This window comes from Lissotriton helveticus, chromosome 2_2, assembly GCF_964261635.1.
Source record: "Lissotriton helveticus chromosome 2_2, aLisHel1.1, whole genome shotgun sequence".
In the NCBI taxonomy this organism is placed as follows: Eukaryota; Metazoa; Chordata; class Amphibia; order Caudata; family Salamandridae; genus Lissotriton; species Lissotriton helveticus.
This window is the reverse complement of record NC_136060.1, coordinates 337,796,320-337,821,224: the sequence shown is the minus strand read 5'-3', so window position 1 is coordinate 337,821,224 and position 24,905 is coordinate 337,796,320. Positions and strand designations below refer to the sequence as shown.

General features: G+C 42.8%; 1 protein-coding gene across 3 annotated transcripts in view; it reads left to right on the top strand.

The window, feature by feature from the left end:
- Window positions 1-24,905, top strand: part of EVC2 (EvC ciliary complex subunit 2) — a 526,400-nt gene that overhangs the window by 18,074 nt on the left and 483,421 nt on the right. For all 3 annotated transcript variants that reach the window (XM_078678486.1, XM_078678485.1, XM_078678484.1), the window contains exon 2: window positions 3,365-3,419. In XM_078678486.1, the coding sequence (XP_078534612.1) occupies window positions 3,365-3,419 (55 nt within the window). The remainder of the gene's footprint in view (window positions 1-3,364; window positions 3,420-24,905) is intronic.

Genomic DNA, 24,905 nt, shown 5'->3' with positions numbered 1-24,905 from the left:
TCTGGCAGATATGGGGGGGTGTGCATGAGGGAAATGGAAGTGGAGAGAATGTGTCTGGAGGGTTGGTGGAAACTCAGGCGGGGTTGATTTACACTGATCTTTAATTGTGAAGTGCTTGGGTTAACATCTTGAATTGACATCTCTTGTGGACGAGAAGCCAGTGGAGTGTTTTGAGGTGAGAGGTGATATGGGCTCATTTGGGGAAGTTGAGGATGAGAACACAAGAATCGGAAACCGACATAAGTCAACCAATGTAGCCAAGGTGTATAACACTTAAAACGTATCTGATATAGGTACACTATGGTTAGAGACAGAAAACACAGTGTTGGAAAAGGCTGGGTCAGACGAAGATATACAACCCTATTGAGGTTGTGGCTTATAAAAATAGCCTAAAGGCAACACCTGAATCTTTCTAGAGGTGGAAAGAGTGAGAGAAAGTTGGAATAAAAAAATGTCAAGCTAAGTTAGGCAGATCAAAGTTAGCCACAATACAGTCTCCTCCCAATGCTTTGGGTTCAGGTCCAACACACGCCGAACCTTATTAATATGTTAGAACAGAAAATGGCCTCCACCCAATGTACACTAGTCATTCCAGTGTATTACTTTGTTTTCAAGTTTGGAATAGTGTTCAAAACTTACTTCTTTAAGAGGAAAAAATTGCCCAAAATAACAACAAAAAGGGTCGTCCAGCAGGTAACATTAATATTGGAGGGTACAGGAAATGGCAGGAGCAATTTTGATGTTGAATATTGACTGAATTGTGAACAAAACAGAGTTCACTACTAATTTTGTTGGAAAGAAGTGATACAAGGCCGCTAAAAGAGGTGGGTGCAGATACATTTTGCTATGCTTTGCAGCGTAGCTTTTTAAAGCATAGGACTACCCTCATGCTTCTCCGGGTTTGCTAAGACATAGCGTTGCTTTGGGACAAGTAGAGAAACACAGTGGGGATATTAATGTGGATATAGCCAAGTGTGTAGCATTTTTTTAAACTGTGATTCATTGTTTAGACATTTTAACTCTATGGGAAGCTTGTTCCAAAGTTTGGGGATGAGATCTGAAAAGGACCTACCGCCCCATCTGGCCTTGTAAAATCGAAGTACCTTCAAGAATCGACCCATAGAAGATCTCCTAGCCCTAAAGGTGGGGTGAAGAGTCAAAAGTGCCCTTGTCATAGTGGATCCGTCGATCGTAAGCCCTCTATGTGCTAGACAACCTTTTACAGTGTATCCTTGTCTCAGTGGGGAGCCAGTGCAGAGAAGGTAGAGCACTGTTTCCTGAGGCAAATTTGGGACTCAAGTATAGGAATCTTGCTGCTACATTTTGGACAACCGGAAGCCTTTTGTTGACCTATTTGGGGAAGCCTATATACAGAGAGTTCCCGTAGTCCAACCAGGAAAGAACAAGGGATTGGACCACAATTCTTCTGGAACACTCAGGATAATGTCTAGGATTTAATGACGTGTTCTGCAGGTGCCAACACAACCCAATACAAATGTTTAGGCCTGTGTATCCATGGAAAGGGACTTGTCTAGCCACATCCCAATCCTTTTGATAGGGAAGGAGGAGAATGGGTGGATTGACTAAACATTCTGGCCAGTCTATAGGTGTTTGGTGTCAGGTCTGTCCCCCAGAATCATCAGCTCATGTTTTTCCCCCTTTCAGTTTTAAATTGCTACTATTTTTCCAAATAGGGAGCGTTGGTCATTAATTGGATTCTTACTTAAAGGCCACAATCAGTGCCCAAACTCCCCTCTTTAGTTAATTGAGGTACAGCAGGGGCAGCCATTGAAGTAGCTACAGGAAGAGTGCCTGATAAGCACCTGAGCTGTAACAAATGGAACAACCTTTGAAAAAATTGCATTGAATAAGGCAGTAAGCTTAGTAGACCTTAGTAGATCTGGTTGGAGTCTGTTTCCCTCTCAAGGTAATCTTTTTAGAGTGCCTATTTTTCTTGTTTTTGAAGGAAGAACAATATCAGTGTTGGAGGAATATACTTCTGCCACAGTATATATTAAGTTAGAGGTGGCGCATGTGTTAGAAACTAAATTAGAAGGCAGAACACACTGGTTAGCAATGATTTCACCAACACCTGTAATTAATCCCCCTGTAGGGATAATCCGAGCTCTTCAACCAAAGTAATTTCCTTGCTAATGTCCTCTACCGCAGAAGGTAAACAAAATGTAATTATAAAGGATTTGCCAACGGAATGCTTGAGTTCACTCAAGACTCGGTTGCCCTATGTAGCTCTATGCACCTCCTCTGGGGCAGAAAGGTGTTGTGTGGGGAATGTAGTCCTGGCCCCAAGCAACCTCCAACACAATAAAGATAATCTTTTTATTTTAAGTAAAATATCTTAAACAACTAATCCAAAGGTAGAAGAAATACATGTTAATTCAGAATTCCTCTCACAAACAGCCACAGATGTTTAAGAGACTTCTAAGATAATGTCTTTAAGTCATCACTATACCTGGGTGATCCTTCGAGACATTCACAGAATAGGAAACATGTTTGGCATCACCAATAAATGTAAAGGTAAACGTGGAGTCCGAGTATCTGAAATCTGTGAACAGGCAGTCCTTCTCTGCCTTGCACTTATGGATTCCTAAATTGCTATCCTTCTTGGTGCATTCTTTCCTTGAACACATCCCCATAAAATAACATCATGTGAAAGCTACCTTGTTCCCCTAAAGCTGGTGTCACCATTAGGGCTCCTGGAGCTGGCCGGGTGGATGGCTAAGCAAGGAAGGACCTGGGCTTGCCTATCTGCGGGTGCTGCTCACTGCACCAGGCTGTGGTCGGGCACAGCTCCATTTGCTTTTCGGTTCTCCTGTGTACTAACTGCAGACATTTTCACCAGCTTGGGGAGGCAGGGAGATGGTTGGCATACAAAATGCATGGAGCTTGCACAGATTGATAGGTTTGTTGGCACTCTCTAACATATTGGAGATTTTGTTACACCCTGTACAAAGCAGGAGAAGTGTTGAAACACATCTCTACTCTCAGGTACAGCTTTGACATTTCCATTTAAAAGGCAAGGACCAAGAGAAGCATGATTCTTAATGAGGTCTTAGGGAGGTTTTATTGAAAAGCACTATGAAAATGAACATGTCGCCAGTTTTGCATTGTGTTTCTTAGCTCCTAAACTGCCTCCTGAGCCTTATGTGAGGTAAACCATTAAATCAGCCAAGCTACCTAAAGGAGGGCCAATTAATATTCCTGTGAGCCTTTGGCTTTCCTCTGTGAACTGATATCTTTGGAACTTTTGGTCTAGCGCCTTAAACCTCTACATTCTCACTCGCCCACATTTAAACTCATTTCGTTTTGTAATTGTTTTATTTTCTCTTTATTTTGAAATATCCAGGACTTCAGATGTAAACTCTGGATTCAAGAGGAAATCAATTTCATCCACTTTGGAGGTATGTTCTTGGTTCTTTTTTAATTAGATAACATTCACCATTTAATGCCTTTTCCAAAATAAGTGACATTGACCCTATATCTTAAACGTTTATTGCACACTTAAGACTAAATCCTTTCTGCATTATAAAAGAATCCATGGTTATTGAAGGGTTTATGAGGATTTGTGGATGGGTCCGCAAACAAAAGTTGGTGAAAATGTGACGACTCATATGTTTGGGAAAACTACCTGCAATAATTTGCAGGTACGTTCTGCACTGAAAATGGAAGCAGGTTCACTTCTGCCAAGGATAGCAGTTAATGCATTTTCAAAGTGGACTGAGAAAAGAATACCACCAAAAATTACTAGAGGTTATGCGAAAGGGTTTCCTAGTGTGGACACGCATTTTGCTCATGGAGGTACATAAAATGTTGTACGTTGTAATGTTATCTTGGATTTTGCTGAAGTGGACATTTTATACCTCATTACTGTTCTGCTTGGGAAACACTTGTGCACTTAGGTGCTTCTGGAAACCTGTGCTTGGGGTGGATTTCTTATACCACTGATTTTCTTTTTGAACTCTGATAAATCAGAAACTACTAACCAGCGCAAAATGTAGGAGAAACCCAAACCATGCAGAAAGACAATTCTGGCTTATTTTCTGTGAATCGTCCAGTGTGTCTTGCATTATTCTTTGTTTTAAAAGCTTCATTTGTATGAGCATTCAGAGGACATAAGATAGTGGATGCTAAGGAGAAAGTTTCACTGCTTCATACAAATCACAACCAGTATGTCCATCGCTGAGGGCAAGTGTTTGTATTCAATGCATAAGAAAAAAGCAAGCCTCCTAATTGGAAACAAATCAATAGAAATCACCCAGATAATCCATAAATTCACAGTATTATCTGTATGGTGTCTTGTACAGCTATCCAGTGAATCCGCCCCCCGCCCCAACCAACCTCAAAGTATGAGTGGCATCTTGGAAGTAAAGGTACAGATTCTCACCACAAAAACAAGTAAGGTACACAACCTTTGAAACAGTCCAGGCAATTAATAATTAATACCATACCTTCCCAGCCGACACAAATGCAAACCATGCCCAGATAAACATAAAAACACATCAAACAAACTTCAGTCCACAACCACCAGCAGTGCGTTCACATTGACCCATTGTCATTTAGATGTTCTTCCAATGTTACCCACAAAACTCCAGACCACCTCTCTAGGAAAAGGGAGATCAACGATTATGCCCCACCTATGACCAACTCAAAAGAATGTGTGGGCAATGGGCCTGTGCAAAAAAAATCCAGCTGGACCCAAATTAGCTGTATCATCGATTTAGTCATCATTCTGTGTCCTCAGTGTTGAAAAATAGCTTCTGAGCCCAAACCAACGACTTCCCATGATGACTCCATACAGAGGCCCAGTTTTTCTCCTGTGAATGTCTGCAAGAATAGATCTTGTAACAAGAGCACTTCCGCTGTAGTGGTGAAGAATAAATGCATAGTAACTATGCTGTACAGGCTCAAGACTACCCCTCGAATATTTTCCCAAGTATGCCCGTAAAGGGACGAGCAATGATTAATGGGGTAACCCTAAATTTCAAGAACTTGGAGCACTATATAAACTAGAATGATTATTTTGGATTTACTCTGGAGATCCTTTGATTACTTTGGCGAAGGCTGTTACAGGAGCACCTGTGTGTGTATATGTATATATATATATATATATATATATATATATATATATATATATATATATATATTCACTGAAAAAACCATAGGTTTCACACCAGTTATAGTTAGCTGAACATTTTACTCATACAAAACCATTGAAATTCCCACGTTATAGTTAGTTGGACTCACTATAACTCGCGCGCCCGCAATCCACTGCTGATGATGTCACATATTACTTCATTCATGACATGGTGAGTGACATCACTGATGACATCTCAAATGACATCACTGATGACATCTCAAATGACATCACTGATGACATCTCAAATGACATCACTGATGACATCATCCAGTGAATGTGTGTTTCTGAAAAGTAAAAATATGTTTTATATATTGAAGAATGAGTGGATGTATGAGTGTCTGGATGAAGGATTTAGTAGGTGCGTGACTGACTTTATGAGTTAGTGATTAAATGTGTCTTACTGAATGCATTGGTTAGTGACTAAACTGTCTGAATTTGTGCATCAGTATGTCTGTTGTTGTGTAAGCTGCTGCATGTGTTGATCAGTAGCTATATGAGTGGCTATATGGGTTATTGATTGGTTGCCCAAGTATTTGTATGTGAGGGTGAGTGTGTGTGTGGGTGGCTGGGAGGTGTGCGACTCTGTGCATATATGTGTGAGCAGTTGATTCACTTGGTATATGGGTTCAAGAGTGCATGTGGAAAGAGCTGTATGGGTGGTTGACTGTGTGCATGGGTGCTATCTCAGTGCTCCATGTCCAAGTAAGTACATATGTAAAACACAGTGCATGTGAGAGTTGGCATATATAAATGACTATACATGAGAGCCTGTGATTGCGTAAGTGACTGTATGGATCAGTGTGTACTTGTATCAGTGATTGTGAAAGAGAGTAAGTATGTGTTAGTATATGTTTGAATAAGTAAGGTTTATTGTGTATACCTGTGAAGTTGAGGAAATGGGAGTGTGATTGATTCTTTGCATAACTGACTAGGTGTGTGAGTAACTCTGTGGATGAGTGTCAGCATGTGAGTGTCTGTATAGGTGTATCAGTGCATATGATAGTGTTCTATTGATGTGACTGTATGTATGAGTGATTGTATGGGTGAATGAGTTGATGTGTGTGTAGACCTAGAAATCAGTGAGTGTGTATGTAGTTACTGGTATTGGTGTGTCAATAATTTCAGGAATGGTAGTTTGTATTTAACACTGGGTGTATCAAAGGTTAGATTAGAGTGTGAGGAGGTGCATCGTATTTTCACATGGATGATGTCATCAGTGATGTCATTTTAGATGTCATCAGTGATGTCATCAGTGATGTCATCAGTGATGTAACTGACCATGTCATGAATGATGTAATATGTGACATCATCAGCAGTGGATTGCGGGCGCGCGAGTTATAGTGAGTCCAACGTGGGAATTTCAATGGTTTTGTATGAGTAAAATGTTCAGCTAACTATAACTGGTGTGAAACCTATGATTTTTTCAGTGAATTTCAAAGGTTTTTTTAAATGCTAATTCCTAACTATAACGTTTGTGAAACCTATGGTTTTTTCAGTGAATTTCATAGTATTTTTAAAAGCTAATTCCTTTGTATATCGACTTTGTAACCTACGATTTTTTTTTATTAGCTGTTTTTTACAACTATTAATTATATTTATTTGTTCAATGTATATATATTTTTTTATCATTTTTTCCTGGTGCGCTCAGGGTGCGCGCACCGGTAAGCTCTCCCGAGAGCGCTAATTCTGCGTTCGTAAAGAAATATGTATGAAAACTAAATAATAATGCAAGACATTCAGTACCATACTTATAAAAGCAGTATTTTTGATTTTCCGAATGAAAAGGATTTAGCATTTCCGTAAAGCTACCAAAACGTCACTCAGGCACGCCGCGTAAGCGCCCCCGGAAGCGCCTACGTTCGCGCCGCGTAAGCGCCCCCGGAAGCGCTCTGGTGCGCGCAGCGTAAGCGCGTCAAGTCATGTGACCCTAAAATAACAATTTTCATTGGTTGCTAACAGTTATTTCACAAAGAATGAAAACCCCACCCTTTTCCTTCACTTCTTCTTTCACTTTGGTGAGAGCAAGACCTCTTTTTTTCTGTGCTAACAATTTGTGGATAGAATGGCTGCCAGAGCATCCAGCAGCAGTGAGGAGTCAGATGGTTTCATAGATGAAGAGCCTCCTCAGCCGAAGGTGAAAGTACATTTCATTTGGAATTTTTTTGTTATACCTGAGAGACTTAAAAAAGTAAATGCTCCAAAGGTGGAGTGTAAGATCTGCCATACTGTACTTTCCCCAGAAGGAAGTACATTTTTGGTAATTCAACTATGAGTCGGCACGTCCAGAGGAGGCACCCCCAGAACTATGCCTGGAAGAGTGTCAGGGCTCTGGCACGAGAGGCTCCAAGGGATGGTGCCTCTACTTCAACTGGAGGAGCAACTGCATCGGTGAGGGGGCGACCAGAACAGCTGATCCTAAATATTCAGCCTGTTTTTAATGAGGCCTCAATCAAATGCAAACATTGTGATGCACTACTTTGTTACAACCTTGATTTACCAAATGTGGACATTGTATGGATTGGACAGAGAGGATTGAGGAGTCACCAATTGATACCATTGGTAAAATCCTTTATGCATTTACCACACCCTGACCTTATAATTGTGCACTGTGGTGGAAATGACCTGGGCACTTTGACTGGGGTAGGTCTGGAAATGCTTTGGAAGTGTATATTGGTCCCAAGATGGCTGCCAACACTTCTTGGATGAAGAATTTGAATTTTGAAAACAATATTTTTTTTTGCCTTGGGGGTCCTTGTGGGACCCCCTGAGCAGGCCTAGGGGGTCAGGTTGCTTCTACCCTGCCCCCCTTTTGAGTTCTACACGTTTGTTTTTCTGCTTTCCTGTGCCTCAGTCTACTGAGGCACAAGATGGCTGCCAACACTTTCTGGTTTGGAGTGTTGACAGACATTGGCAGCCAATCAGAATGCAGCTCATGCTCGGAAAGGTAAGCTTACAGTAAGCTTACACGTAAGCTGCTATAGATATATATATGTTTTCTCTTTTGATTTTCTCAGGAACTACTGGAGGGATTTTCACCAAATATAGCAAAGGCACATCTGCGTACCAGTCCCTACAATTGTGCAAAGTTTGGCGTATTTCCGTTCAGCGGTTCGGTCTGTAGCCGTGTCAGAACGTCCTATGGAAATTAACATGGGGAAAACACGTTTTGGGACCCCCCTTTTTTCTCGGCCCCCGCTTGACGAATCCCCCCAAAACTTTCAGGGAAGGAGCAGAACTGAGCTGGCCAAAATGTTGGAAAATTGCACGCAATGTCCTCAATCGACGCCAAAGTTATTCCCAATAGAATGTTGCGGATTTCCTATGGTAACTAGGTCCTAACTATATACTCAGTTAACTAATCAATAACTAATATAGACTTTCACATAGCTAGTAACCAACTGTAGAATCAGTTTACACAACAACTGATAAAGTGATACAGATATTCACACAGTTTAGTCACTATCCACTATATTTAGTGAGACATTATAAATTGGTCAAGTAAACAGTCAATTACACTGCTACCAAATCCTCCATCCAAATATTTATTTATATATATCCACTCATTCTTCAATGCAAATTGCTATATATATAATGCATATTTAAATAACGAAGCAAACCACATTCACTGGATGATGTCATCAGTGATGTCATTTGAGATGTCATCAGTGATGTCATCAGTGATGTCACTGACCATGTCATGAATGATCTAATATGTGGCATCATCAGCAGTGGATTCCGGGTGCGCGAAATATAGTTAGTACAACTAACTATATAGGAGCAATTTCAATGGTTTTGTATGAGTGAAATGTCCAGCTAACTATAACACCCCTAAAACTTATAGTTTATTGAGTGAATTTCAAAGGTTTTTTTAAATGCTAATTCCTAACTATATAAGGCCTGAAACCTATGGTTTTTTCAGTGAATTTGCAAGGTTTTTTAAATGCTAATTCCTAACTATAGAAGGCCTGAAACCTATGGTTTTTTCAGTGAATTTGCAAGGTTTTTTAAATGCTAATTCCTAACTATATAAGGCCTGAAACCTATGGTTTTTTCATTGAATTTCGAAGGTTTTTTAAATGACAATTTTTAAATGTATTAATTGTTATTTTTTTTAAACTGATTTACTACATTTTTGCAGGCAGGTGTTCAGAGGGCCCGCCGCCTTTTTACAACGTTCTGCAGCGCAACCCCTGGCGCGTTTGCAGAGGAGGAACTAATTCCCCTTGCATACTGGGGGTGCCTGGGGGGCAACTAGCCCACCAGGAGCCTCCAGTATAAGCCAGGGAGCTGCATTACAGAGAGGTGTAATGAGGCCACACCCTTTTTTACACCGCTCTGCAACGCAGCCCCCGGGCGTGTTTGCAGAGGGGGAACTAATTACCCTTGCATACTGCAGGTCCCTGGGGGCCAACTAGCCCACCTGGAACCTGCAGTATGCGCCAGGGGGCTGCATTGCAGAGAGGTGTAATGAGGCCACAACCTTTTTTACACCTCTCTGCAGCGCAACCCCTGCCGTGTTTACAGAATAGGAACTAATTCCCCCTGCATACTGGGGGTCCCTGGGGGCCAAGTAGCCCACCAGGAGCCTCCAGTATGCGCCAAGGGGCTGCGTTGCTTTGCCCCGGGGGCGGCGGTCCCCGGGGCAGTGTTGGGGGGATTGTGAACCCCCCACACTTCTTTATCACTATGCCGCCGCGATTTGGTCCCCCCGGGGGGTAATTTTAAAAAAAACAGACCAGGTTTTAAAAAAAAAAATGTGGGCCTTTTTTGTCCTTGTGGGACCACCTTGGCAGGCCTAGGGGGTCAGGGTGTATCTACCCTGCCCCCTTTTTGTGTTCTACACGTTTGTATTTCTGCTTTCTTGTGCCTCGGTCTATCTACACGCACACATACACACGTATATATATATATATATATATATATTATATATATATATATATATATATATATATATATATATATATATTGTATGCATTTATATATGTATGTGTGTATATATATATATATATACATATATAAACATATATAATCTGCATATCTATATAAATACAAATATAAATGCATGCATACATATGCATATATGCATACATATGCATGTTATTTACATGAAAGTTTGAAAAACACTATTAAAAGCAAAGCTAAAAAGCCACCTCATTACAAACAGAATGGCTTTAACTTAAACGAGGGCGAGATCTATTGCATTTTCAATGCTTGTTTACTTTGGTTCCATCAAGAAGGCATTCAGATGTGTCACACATTTGCCATAAATTCTGAATGTTAGCACTCTAGTTGCTCATTAGATCACTGTAGTAAAGCTACTGCCCACCAGGGAAGTCTGCTGCTAATCATACTTTCTATGGCAAAATGAACACCCTCATTTTGTTCCTTTCTAAATTAAATGTTTTCAGACTTACCACTTAATTCCAAGAAAGATGGCTTCTGGTGTGCCATACTTTGTGCCATAAGTAAGACTGTTAGCGCTCTAGTTGTTCTTTAGAACACTCTGGGACATTCTGTCATTGGGCTATACTTGGGCTACATCTGGGTGATATGTGGGCTACATTTGGGCTCGTTTGTCTCTGGTGGCCATCTTAGGAGACTGCATTTCAGAATTTTTTAATGAAATAGAATAGGATTTGAGAAGTCACTCAAAATGTGCCCTCATTTTTCTTTCTGCAGCACTAATCATACTTTCTATGGCAAAAGGAACCCCCTCATTTTGTTCCTTTTTAAATTAAATGTTTTCAGACTTACCACTTAATTCCATTCAAGATGGCTTCTGTTGTGCCATACTTTTGTCATAAGTAAGACTGTTAGCGCTCTAGTTGTTCTTTAGAACACTCTGGAAAGCTGCAGTAGAACACAAAAGAATCAACTGACAGTCTCTGTCCTTGTTGGATGTACATGTTTTACTGAGAATGTCAGACTTCATTCTCACATGACTGAGAAAGATAATGTGAATTTACAGAAAATATGCTTTCAGTTTAGCTTATAGATCCCCTTCCAAACCACTGTGGGAAAAGCATGAGATAATAGTTTTCTTTCAAGCATGGTTCATGATATCCCAGCAAAAGGCTTTTTCACATGGTAAAATCACCTTAGAACACACCACAATTCCTAAAATGAGTATGGTACCATCAACACATGATTTATATTGTAACTAAAGTCCTAAAACCTTCTATTAACTGCAATGCTTTTTTAATGAGGTGCTATCATGTATATTGGTCCCAAGATGGCTGCCAACACTTCTTGGATGAAGAATTTGAATTTTGAAAACAATTTTGCCTTGGGGGTTGTTGTGGGACCCCCTGAGCAGGCTTAGGGGGTCAGGTTGCTTCTACCCTGCCCCCTTTTTGAGTTCTACATGTTTGTTTTTCTGCTTTCCTGTGCCTCAGTCTACTGAGACACAAGATGGCTGCCAACACTTTCTGGTTTGGATTTTGACAGACATTGGCAGCCAATCAGAATGCAGCTCATGCTCGGAAAGGTAGGCTTACAGTAAGCTTACACGTAAGCTGCTATAGATATATATATTTTTTCTCTTTTGATTTTCTCAGGAACTACTGGAGGGATTTTCACCAAATATAGCAAAGGCACATCTGCGTACCAGTCCCTACAATTTTGCAAAGTTTGGCGTAATTCCGTTCAGCGGTTCGGGCTGTAGGCGTGTCAGAACGTCCTATGGAAATTAACATGGGGAAAACACGTTTTGGGACCCCCCTTTTTTCTCAGCCCCCACTTCACGAATCCCCCCGAAACTTCCAGGGAAGGAGCAGAGCGGAGCTGGCCAAAGTTTTAGAAAATTACACACAAATTCCTCAACCGGCGCCAGAGTTATTCCCAATAGAATGTTGCGGATTTCCTATGGTAGCCAATCCTAACTATAACTACCTACTGGCGACCGCCAGTAGGTAATATATATATATATATATATATATATATATATATATATATATATATATATATATATATATATATATATATATATATATATATATATATATATATATATATATATATATATATATATATATATATATATATATATATACACCAATAGCAATTGCAAATTGATATGCTTTACTTAATGAAATATCACCCTAAAAAAAGTTTAGATGTGAGGTTTTTTTGTGATATAATCAGAGTGAGGACACTGTCGCAGCCTCCACCAAAAGCAATCGAGGGATCTTCAGAGTAGAACTGACAGAACTATTGTTTATATAGCATAAAGAGGGTGACGTCCGGTCACATGCTGTGAGCTCTTAAACTGTGGGATAGTTTACCATAATACCAGCACTGAGTAGGTTGACTACAGTCCTGCAACTGGAAAGCCTCAAAACACTTGAGCATAACCTTTGAGTACACATCCCGAATGCACCCAAGACCCACCTCTGACCATTCCCTCCAGAACAAGGAACTGTTCCCTAACCGTGCCTCAGAAAGTAGATGTGGATGCACCTTACTTCCTTTGCTGCAGAGGATTTTCCTTCCCCATTGACACAAGCTATTTCTTGATGTTTGGTGCACTTTGCACTCAAACCTTCATAGCTCTTTTTTCATCAAAAATTAATCCATGCTAAATTCCCATCCATGTATTACCACATCTTGGGGATTCGAAAAGTACCTAGGGTTTATTGATTCCCCTGGAGTAAAACGAGAAACTAGCCAAAATGTAGCAACATTTTGAGTTTTTGGGAACAATAGGAAAAATATGCTGTGCAAGAAAGTGTATGTTTTATTTTTTAAAATATGCATAAACAAAAGGTTTGCTATGCCAAGAATACCATCTTATAGCTTTCATGAACAAGCAGCAAAGTTGTAAAAAACATTTCTTTTACCAATGTTTTTGCCTTCTTATGAGTGATGGACCATATTTTCTATTTGTTTTTGTAGCTTCAACCTCCTTGCAGTTTGTGGTAGAAACAGGTGTGAAACTCATGGATGAACCCAGATAACTATTTAGCGCTCTAAAAAATAGAAACAATTCGGAACTCTTCAAAGCGTAGTCTATATACTGGTATGTTCAGCAGACTCTTCTGATCACATAGATGTTTAGTGTCTGTTAGTTTTCTAAAAATATGCGACACCTGAGCCAGCAACTAAGTTGCAGTTTACAATAATTTTTAATTGTATACCAACCATGCAACAATTCATATGGTAAAATCTAATGAATTAAAAAAATGGCATTAAGGAAAAGGGTATTATTTATGAAATGAGCACAAGACACTGAGCTTAAAAATGCACATCTCTGACAATGCGGGTACCCATAATATCACATGATTCAGATGGAATTTGAAAAATGTGTTCTTTCTTTAAACTGGCTAACATTTGGTAACCACACATGGATACAAATTCAATTGATAATATCAAATGTTGCACTTTTCTGTGTTCCCACACTGCTCCCAATAAAAATGGTACCTCACTTGTTTCGGGCTGGGCCTAGTGCCTCCGTCAGGGAGGGCCTCAATATGTAGCATGGCAACCTCAAAATGTTGTCATAAAAATGTCCCTTTTTTGGCAGTGTGGTTAGCTGCGTAATGTGGACTGTGGGATGGTAGTCGCACCGGCATGTCTAGCAAACCCAGGCTTTTCTGAAAAGTAGACACTCAGGGGAGTCCAGAGTCATGTAACTTACCACTACCTTTTCCTATCCACCATGCCCTCCCTACAAACCTTAAACTGTCACTAAATTCACATATTTGCCTCACATTTCTGTGGGGGAAAGTACCAGTCACATAACTCCCAGCCGCGGTCGGTAGGGGAGTACCTGCCGGGGCGTGACGTGAGGAGGGGGTGGGGCAGGGTGGGGGTTAGTAATGTATGGATAATGGAGGTTTGCAGGTAAGTAAACATTTAAATAAATCAAACGAATTTCGTTGCGCGCACTGCATCCCCAAATGCAATGCAGTGCGAGCAACCAAATTCTGCCCCTCCCCCTTCCCAAGTCACTGCCCTAGCAGGTACTGCCCTACCGACCGCGGCTGATAACTCCTACCACCCAGTGTTTTCCCATGTCTTCCAACAAAAACACTACCCCACTTGTATGACTAGGTCCAGTGCCTGTGAGAGGAAATGCCCGAAAATTACTTTTTTAGGTCTCGCTCTCGAGACCTATTTGTTATATTCTGGTCGTCTCCTTCCCTGCTGCTCAGCCTGTGTGTGTGATGTCATTAGAATGTTTGTGTATGCATGGTTTGAATGTGTGGTTAGTTTGAGTGAGTGGGGCTGAGCAGCTGGATGCTGCTCCCGGTGGGGCCTTCCTTACTACCTAACTTATAACTAATAAACCAACACCTACGACTATTGGATTTGTTTACCTTTCAAAGATACTTTCATCAATTTTACAGTGGCGACGATCGTGAAAGAACTACGCGTGCAGGAACTATATTTGAAACATGGAACTACAAAGTTGTGAAGAAAAGTTTTTTAAAAAAAGACAAGCAACGCTTTTGATGCCCCACCGGTGTCATGTTACATCTGACAGCCTACTGAAGACATCCTTTCTAAAGGTATGTTTCGAGCGTTGGACTTTGTGTGCCCTATTTGTTTAAAACTTGCTGATTTAATTATCGGGGCCGTCGGAATTTCACAGTAAAGACCGAGCCTCAGCGTGAAGCAGTAATGGACATTGCGTGGCTGGTATGCCTGGAAACCTGTAATGCCTTTGGTGCTAATTGTTACGATCGGGTCCCAGTTTAAAGTGACCAAGTTATGTGTTGTCGGGGGCAAAGATCGGGCCCGATGTTAAAGTTGGATGGTATCAACCTTTCAGCAGTTTGTGTGAGGCGGTAACTTTGAGCAATGTTGAAGAGACTGGAAATGTTTATTGCGGTAATCGGGGGGGTCAACATCGAGCCCTGGAGTAAAGTGCTGACAACTGGCATAGTGAGGAATTACAGCAATCGGGGAGCTCACAGATCAAGTATGAAGTTTTGAAGTGGATTTTGCTTGTGTGTACCCTTGTTTTGCCCCGCTACATAGTAAGTAATTTGACATGTAACAAACTTTCATGAAGGCGTGTACATTTGAAAAACTTACCTGTGACGTACTGTAGCTGATTCCTCGAGCACCAGCCTGTCAGCTCCAAGAATCTTCGGCTCTATTACGTTGTTCAGGTGTTCCACAATCCGGCGACAGTGAGTGCTGATGAAATACAGTGATTCATCACGCAGTCATCTCAGAAGAACCTGTGAACGTAACCAGAGAATGCTCGCATGCAACGTGATTACGTTTTCTTTACTTGTCCGGAAGCGTGTGATACTGCTATACGTTTTGGAACTACTTTTGGTAGGTGATGAGATTTATTTATGCTGCACGTTTTTGATGAACCACATTTTCTTAGTGCTCTATTCCAATAGAGGAGTTCACATTTTTACTGTGAGGAGTTGTGCAGGGACTACATTTTTCTTTTATTGTATTGAACCACTTGTGTGCTCAAAATGTTTTGAGGTGTTCAATTTTATTTTGAATTTTCTGAAGATTAGTTTTTCCAGTTTGGACTTTTAGAGTGTATCTTTTGCGGAGCCACATAGGTGCTCATTTGTTGAAGTGCTCCATCCGTTTCAGGTTGAATTATATGGGGCTGCAGAGTGCTCAGTTCTGTTCATGCTCCGTCTTATACATGATTTATATTGTTGAACCACGTCAGTGCTCTATTCAGTTAGAGGTGTTCAGTTATACAGAGAGCCGCTGGGGAGTCATGTATCCCGTGTGTTGAGGAGATATGTACCCCTTTGATATGTTGTTTTGGGTATATTTCTATTGTAGACTGTGTTGTGCGGTGTGTTGCTTAGCTTAGAACTGCTGTGTCCTGTCTTTGTTATTCTTTGGGGTGCCATTTTTATTTAGTTTTGGTTTCCTTTTTATTGCTTTTCGTGACAGTCTGGCCAACTGACATGATTTGTGATATTTAGGGTTTTGGTTTGTGATGGGGGATGGTGGTTATGTGAGGTCTAATTTGTCTGATTGAATTGATGTTTTTGCATTGGTTTTGTGCGAGGTGATATTATGCCTCTTTTCATGTTTTGTGCAAGAATTCCTATATTATGCTATATTGCTATTTCATAATTTTTATTTGTAGTCATTCTTTTTTTTTTTTTAACTGCTTATTTGAAATCCTGACCTTGTCATCGTCAGGGCATACTGTATTTATTTTCTCTTGCTTTCTTTTGTTTTCATTGTTTTAAAGGAGGGAGATGTATTATATTCTGGTTGTCTCCTTCCCTGCTGCTCAGCCTGTGTGTGTGATGTTATTAGAATGATCGTGTATGCATGGTTTGAATGTGTGGTCAGTTTGAGTGAGTGGAGCTGAGCAGCTGGATGCTGCTCCCGGTGGGGCCTTCCTTACTACCTAACTTATAACTAATAAACCTACTTAAGAACACCTACGACTATTGGATTTGTTTACCTTTCAAAGATACTTTCATCAATTTTACACTATTGTCATGGAGTTGCCTCTCAAGGGAGACAGACCGGGGCACGCGCGGCGATTCTGGTGTGTGGACGCGCACGTCCAGCCCTGCGCCGTGCACATCTCTTGCTCCACATTCACAGCGGCAGCCTCTCACAATCATGCGTGCACACACAGCCACACTCGCACACATACACCCACGCAGGCACAATGCATCAGGACGCACTTACACAGACACACAGCCCCACATATACACACGCACAGCTAACAGACACACAGTCATACACACACACACAGCTACACACACACACACAGCTACACCCACACACGCGCACCAACCCCCCACTCCCCCCCTGCTCCCCTCCCCTCCCCTCCCCTCCCCTCCCCTCCCCTCCCCTTCCCTTCCCTCCCTCCCTCCCCTGCCGCCACCCCCACTACAACTAAGCCCCACTTACTGCATCGGCGCAACTCCGGACTTCAGCCGCCGCCGCGGGGCTCTCCCTCGGGCATGGGAGCCCCGCGTCACCACTGGTCCTCTCCTGGCCAGCCACTCCGTGGGCAGCAGGAAACGGAAGTCCCGCCCCACGGCATTTTTCGTCATGCGCACGTCTTGTTTCATCAGCCATCCGTAGAGTGAAGGGGGAATAGGGACTGACTTGAGCTGGCATAGGAGCTTGTTTTCACGCTTCACGTTAGTTAACTGGTAAACCGCGCTCTACCTGGAGATCCTGTTTAGGGTAATGTGAGGCGGAGCATGTACGCATTTTGTTATTGTATTGGGGAATATTCTTCATCCCAGACTCACTCCTAGAACAGGCGGCCTGGCTAGACTAAGCCGGCTCACCACATGCAGCGGTGAAAGAAGTGGTCCTATTATGAAGGATTGTCTGTGGGATCAGAAGGCAGCTACACCACGTGTATGTACAGCAAGAGGGTTGTAGTCCTAGTTTATAAGCTGCCATAAACCAGGCTGCTCCCACAGCACATATGAGGTTTCCCAGCCAGGCAGATCACTCCATTCTCGGCCTTCCTGGGTCAGTGTGTGAGTTGCTGATAAAGTTCAGGTTTCGGTTTGCCTTCGGAGACTTGCTAATCTGCTTCTCCCAGTGGCGTAACATAGGACTACGCAACGGGGGGTGCCCGAGCTCCAGGGGGGCTCAGCACAGTACCCTTGCCTGAGGGCTCATAGGGGGTGAGGGCTCAAGTTTCGTTACGCCACTGGTTTCCCTTAATGAAATTTTCACAATGGAAAACAACTCTGGTTTAATGGTCTACTCACGCCCGCACCCAGGGAACGTGAGAACTGATGCCTGCTAGCCGTACTCCTGCGTCTGCCCCCGGGCCCCGGCTCTGAGAGGACGATGAGTAAGCCGCTGGGGTACTACCTTAGCGACCTGGAGCAGAGCCTGCCAGCCATCGCGTCCATCAACACCTCCTACTCCCAGAGCCAGCTCTACTCCCCGCACTACTTCCTGACTCCCGAGAAGAGGAAGCCCATCTCGGACGTCAGGCGGACTTTCTGCCTCTTTGTGACCTTTGACCTTCTGTTCGTCTCCCTCCTGTGGATTATTGAGTTAAACATAAGTACCCCCCTCTCCAACACACCCGTATCCATTTGTGTTGTTTTAATTGAGCTATTTATTTAAATGACGTTTGTAATTAGTTTTTGGGGGTCTGGAAGTGAGTACGCGAATAACGACCGTCCACCACGAATGACTGAATAAATGACGCCTGCATCGGAGAGGTCTGTTCACTGAATTGCCTCACGGTGCTTTTAGATGGCAGGCGTGGATGCTTGGGCGTTTCTAATGAGAAGGGTTTGAGTTTTCCTCCAGCAAAGGTGGGTTCAGTTGCCACATGTCACACAATTGCCTCCCTGCAGCATGCTTTAGAGATTTGGGTGGTAAGAGCTAAGGGTGCACCCAGGGGAATATGATGCTTTGTTGTAAAGGGCGCTTCCATACATGCATTTACGGTGCTAGACTATGATTTGAAGGTACACAGGCACAGACTAGAAACAGCTATACATTTTTGGAGTTCACTGGGTCATTTTCTGCCCTCAACCTTCGGGAATTGTGGGGCAGTTTGATATTTTAGCAGATCAAGGTAGAAAATGTTTGATTTGTTGACTGAAATTATCATTGTATTGTAATTATATAGCGCTTACTACCCCTGACGAGGCGTCAAAGCACTTTTTTGGTGAGTAGCGCGCTACTCCGGAACCCATAAAGGATTAGTGGTGAATCTGTATAGTGAAATAAGAAATTAATTTGAGAGGTGGACATGTTAGTCTGTATTTGGAATGAAAAGGATAGTTGAGGGATGTTTTGGAGCTCAAAGCAGGAGAAGGAGGCTTGGGACAAGTAAAAGGAAGGTGGATGGGGAACAGTTGGAGGGAAGGGTTTAGAAAGGCTTGTTTTGGGGGATCAGTGAGGTATGAGATGATACAAGGAGGGGTAGAATATGGAAGACTCTAGAAAGGGTTATTTTGGGGTTTGATATCAACGAGAGAGTGGAGTTAGAGGATATATTGATAGAGGTATTGGGTGAGAAATATGATCATGATTTTTTATTTGATAACCCATCTTTTACTTAGGCTCAGAAAGAAGCCTTGCAGAAGGCCTTCGTACATTTGTTGTTGCGTAGCACAACGTCAGTGTGGTGGTCACCCTTTTGGGGTCTTAAATGTATGACCTATTCAACAGTACGTGCACTCTCTCTTCTAGCTTGCATTTGACTCGCTTTCACATTCACCCTCCCGCAATCCCACCCACACTGGCTTCAGTGAAGAAGCACTTTCACTTGTAGAGTAGCTACTGCCTCTCTTACTTTGAGAATTGTTTGTTTGTGCTATATGTACTCTAAATATGGCAGACTTGGAGTTAAAACTCTTTGTGAGCGTGCCCCGTTCCTAAGGTTTAAAGTTGGTCCTGAAGATGTGGTCAAAACAGAGGAAGCTTTTTCTTTTTCTTGCCATTTTATATAGCGTGAACTCGACCGTGAGGTATTGGAGCACTTTACATGAGCACCAGTTATGCTACACAAGGACACATTCATGTTTGGTAGGGACAGGGATCTTAAGTGTCTGGCCCACAATCGCATAATGTTGAGCTCACTCCGTGCCTCAAACCTAGTTCCCCAGTTCCATAGTTGTCTGCTCTGGCTGTTAGGCCACATCAAAATTGTGGTAGTCCGGTCCTGCTTGGGGTATAACCATCCTATACCTGCCAGTTCTCACCTGCAGATATTAATCAGTCTTAAAGTATTCCTTTGCACTTACGCTCTTGATATCCTTTGGTGTCTGTTCCACGCCTTCTTAATACCCAAAAGTGTTTATTAATGACCAGAGAAAAGCAAGGTTACAGGTTCAGCATAGTTGTGAGTACATATAGAAACTTATTGACGAGGAAGTTCAATTGTACAGTTGGCTTTTGTTGTACAGTGAAGATTAAATAGGGGCCTGTAGGCTTATCTAGTCTGCCAAGGCCCTACCTGCTGCGAAACTGACACTACCTCTCATCTTACCACACATACTGTGACAAAACCATTAGTGGTGGAATAGAGGATTGACAGGAGGCAAGGGAATGACCAACCCGGTCACTGTCTGTCCTTTCACAGCTTATGCTTTCTGCGTATTATATCAGCCAAAGTCGGGGTGGGGGTTGGTATCTTTGTCTCTGGTATTCAGGTGCTTACATCTGAATTTGAAAAGTAATTTGGTATAACTGCTCAAAATATATAGTATGACAAGCGAACCGGGTTGGCGTGGTGGAAGAGGTCGGTGCAGGGGTGTTATTCTAATAAGTAAACCTTATTCTTGGGAACATTTAGTTTAAAAATGTTTTAGTAAGTTTTACGTTTTGTGTAAAACTTCAGGGAGACGATTTGAACATATTGTGTGTCTTGAACTATTTACTATACTTGTCTTGTTAGCTTTGATGGCAATCTTTAGTCAGCGAGGTGCAAAAGGAAGCTTTATTGGGCCATTTAATATAATCCTCGATTTGGTCACTATTCACCCCAGTAGGGCCAATTTTAAGGAATCTTGATTATGGCACTTGCGGGGAGCTTAAAAATCCATTGTATGATCGACAAAAACCTAAGAATTGTCTAATACTTATTCAGTGAAGTTGTGTGGAAGGTAATCTTTTTTTATTAGATCGAGTCTGGCAACTGTGAAGTAGGCCAAAATGCTCCAGAGTTTGCAAAACACTTGTTTACTGTAGAAATACTGATGTACTTTCATGATTCAAAAATCATTGGTCTACTATAACTAATGAATAAATGACATTGAAACAATGTTATTGAAGTCCAGTGGTACGATTTGGTGATTTCTTTTTTTTTTTTCTTGACCACACATGGAATTTTAGAGGGGACCCCCAAAGATTACAATTCCTTAACAAAATTAATGAATTGAATCACAACCACAAATATTTTCCTTTCACCATAAACTAATGTTGCACTTTTGTGCATGGTATGTTCGCATAATCTGCATTCTTTTTTAGCTGCTATCCCTCCACTGGGACGTGAAGAGGCCATCTCTCATCCAGTCTGACTTGCCTCGTGTACTGCTGTCCTCACATTGAGACATCTCTAAAAGTGCACCTCTGTGTTGACCTGTCATACTAAGACCTCCTGAGGGCTCTTCCAAAGCTCCTTCCTTTTGACCTGTAACATTCACTAGTCTTCTAGTAATATGATACACGCCTTTCTCTAATCTAATGATCCACAACTGGCCTTGATTAGTGTGACACATTATCATCAGAAGAGGGAAGCTATTGGTATAATGTATCCAAGTAGTGGACTATGCAGCCGAACATAGCTGGACCGACCAAAACTTCTAAGCACCATTTAGGAATATCAGGAAATCAGAGGGATTGTCCCAGTCCAGTGACACAAGGGTGCTGCCAGTTAAGATTGAGGTTCATTAGAAAAGCTTGTTCATCACATTTGGTGTAATATTGGTGCGTTACCTTTTTAGGTCTCGCATCTGCTGTTGCAGAAGAGACCTATTGTCGGCGGTTCTGCTTACAAGGACTAAAAGAGGAGACAAGAGACTGGCACGCCCAGCCTGCCGGAATCGGATCAGGTCGCGCGCGCGTTCACCATCTCCTGTCTCCCTTTTAGCTCCTTGTAAGCAGACACACACATGCACACACAGGAGCGCACATACACGCACGCACACAGAGACATACACTGCCCCCCCGCCGCCGCGCACACACACACACACAAGCGCACAGAGACACACTCCCCCTCCCCCTACAACTAAGCCCCACTCTGCAACACTCCCCTTCCCCCTACAACTAAGCACCACTCTGCACACACAGACACGTGCACATACACATTCCCTCCCACTCACCGGCTCTTTCCGCGTGTCCCTGTCCCTCTGCAGTGGGTCAGTCTCGGCATCAGGCTCCGTGTCTTCTCCGGCGATCCTCCTCAGCTTGCGTGCACGCTCACGGCGACGGCGTCTCGTGCGCTCCCACCCCGCTTTCAGTTTCGCGGCCGCCGTTGTCCCCGGCCGAGAGGAGCCTGAATCGGGAACTCATTATCAGCAAAATCAGCATCTGGAAATTAAAGATTTCCCTGTGGTACAAGTTGCATGAGTTGTAGACCACAATGCAGCAATAAGCAATGGAACATTTACTGCGTTTATGAAGCACACAGGTAAAAAGATAATGGAATCTTGACAATGGTGGCATGTTTACTTGAAAGTGATACAACAGATAGTCTCCGCATTATGATTAAATCAGAAGTTTTTTATTACGAGTGTTCCTAATATAGGCCTGTTTTGTCTGCGGAGTAATTCAGTTCACTAGGACGGTGCATTTAATTCCTCTGATGCTGGGTGCTGTAGTCCACTGTGAACTTTTAACGGACCTTGCCCAAGGAGTTCCTTTACATGATCTCAGTGCATGCTGATTGCTCAGTGGTAGTAAACACGTTCCTGGAAACTCCTCCCCCCATCCACTACCGGTTGCCTCTCCCAAACATAGCAATGTGAAACTGTTAACTTGAACAACTCGTTTAACGGAATTTTGTTCAGCCGCACACCACTCATTCAGCCATTCAACCTTTTCACTTACGCACATACACAGTCACTCCAGACCATTAACACGCACCTCCACTCACCCACACTCACTCACAAGGCGCCAGTCACGTTGTTTCAGCCAGTTATGCTCCCCCGCTCTTCTTGATTTAATGTTACCGACTCATTTTAAAAATCTTCTATCCTTAACTTTCAACAGTCTTTTTACAAATACGGGCTTCGGGAACAGGTCAAGGAGGTGGCCTGCAGAAAGCAAACATGGCGCCTTGGTTCTTGCTGCTGTTTTCATGACTCTTTAAAACTAGGGGTGGAAAGAAATGTGTACGAAATCACAAAATGTAGGCCAAGTGTAGTATCTGCTACTCTTGATTCATGGCTGTGTGGACTAGCATTTTCATCATTGTAGACTAGAGGAAACTACCTGCTTTTGTAGCCTTTTCAAATATGTTTTGTTGTTGGCGAACGTCATGCTGACCCTTTTAATATAGTTACATTACTGTTGATATTGGCCCTGTGGTGGTAGGGTCTTCTAATCTGGAGCTTGACAGGTGATGCAATTCTTCTGCACTGTCAATCAGTGTGTACTAGGGAGAACCAATGCTGTGAGGTATGCAGTAGTGGAGTATGGCTTTGAAGCCCCGCCCACTCTCTGCCCATATTTTAAATTGGCTTGTTGTCTTTGCGTGCAGCCTGTTAATAGAAGTGTTTAATATGTCTGCTGAGCTTAGCTGAACACTGCTCATGATTCACATCCAACTACACACACAACCACAAACACAACACACACACACAACCACACACACACACAACCACACACACACACACACACACACAACCACCCACACACACAACCACAAACACAGCCACACACACACGTACAACCACACACAACCACACACACACAACCACACAACCACACACAACCACACACACCACCACACACACAACCATACACACACACACAACCATACACCCACACACAACCATACACCCACACACAACCACACACACACACAATCACACACAACTACACGCACAACCACACACACACAACCACACACAACCACACACACACAACCACACACACACAACCACATACACACAACCACACACACACAACCACATACACACAACCACATACAGCCACACACAACCACACACACAACCACACACACAACCACACACAACTACACACACAAACAACCACACACAACTACACACACACACACACAACCACAACCCCACACACACACAACCACAACCCCACACACACACAACCACAACCCCACACACACACAACCACAGCCACACACACACACAACCACAGCCACACACAACCACACACACAACCACACACAACCACACACACAACCACACACACAACCACACACACAACCACACACACAACCACACACACAACCACACACACACAACCACACACACACAACCACACACACACAACCACACACACACAACCACACACACACAACCACACACACACAACCACACACACACAACCACACACACAACCACACACACAACCACACACACAACCACACACAACCACACACACAACCACACACAACCACACACACAACCACACACAACCACACACACACACAACCACACACACACACAACCACACACACACAACCACACACACACAACCACACACACACACAACCACACACACACACACAACCACACACACACAACCACACACACACAACCACACACACACACACAACCACACACACACACACAACCACACACAACCACACACAACCACACACAACCACACACAACCACACACAACCCCACACCCACACACAACCCCACACCCACACACACAACCACACAACCACACGGACAGTGTACACTTTCACCAGGCACAGACACCATCAGTCCTCAGTGCACGCTTTCACCGGGCACAAACACCACCAGCTGTCAGTGCACTCTTCCACCAGGCACACACCACCAGACGTCAGTGCACGCTTTCACCAGGCACACATACAACACCAGCCGCCGGAGTACGTTTTCACCATCGGTGCACAATTTCTACAGGCACACACACCACCAGCCATCAGTGCACACATCAATTGTTAACGGATCCACAATTAACTATTGTAGCAATCGCTGTATGGCGCACTTTACTTTTAAACATATTCATCTAAAGTGCAGCATGCCACCATTGCTACAAAAATAAACATTTTTTTGGGCTGCAATTTATATTCTTTCGTTGCAATTGGTGTTGTAATATTTAGCAATGCCAATAGCTCAAACATAATTAA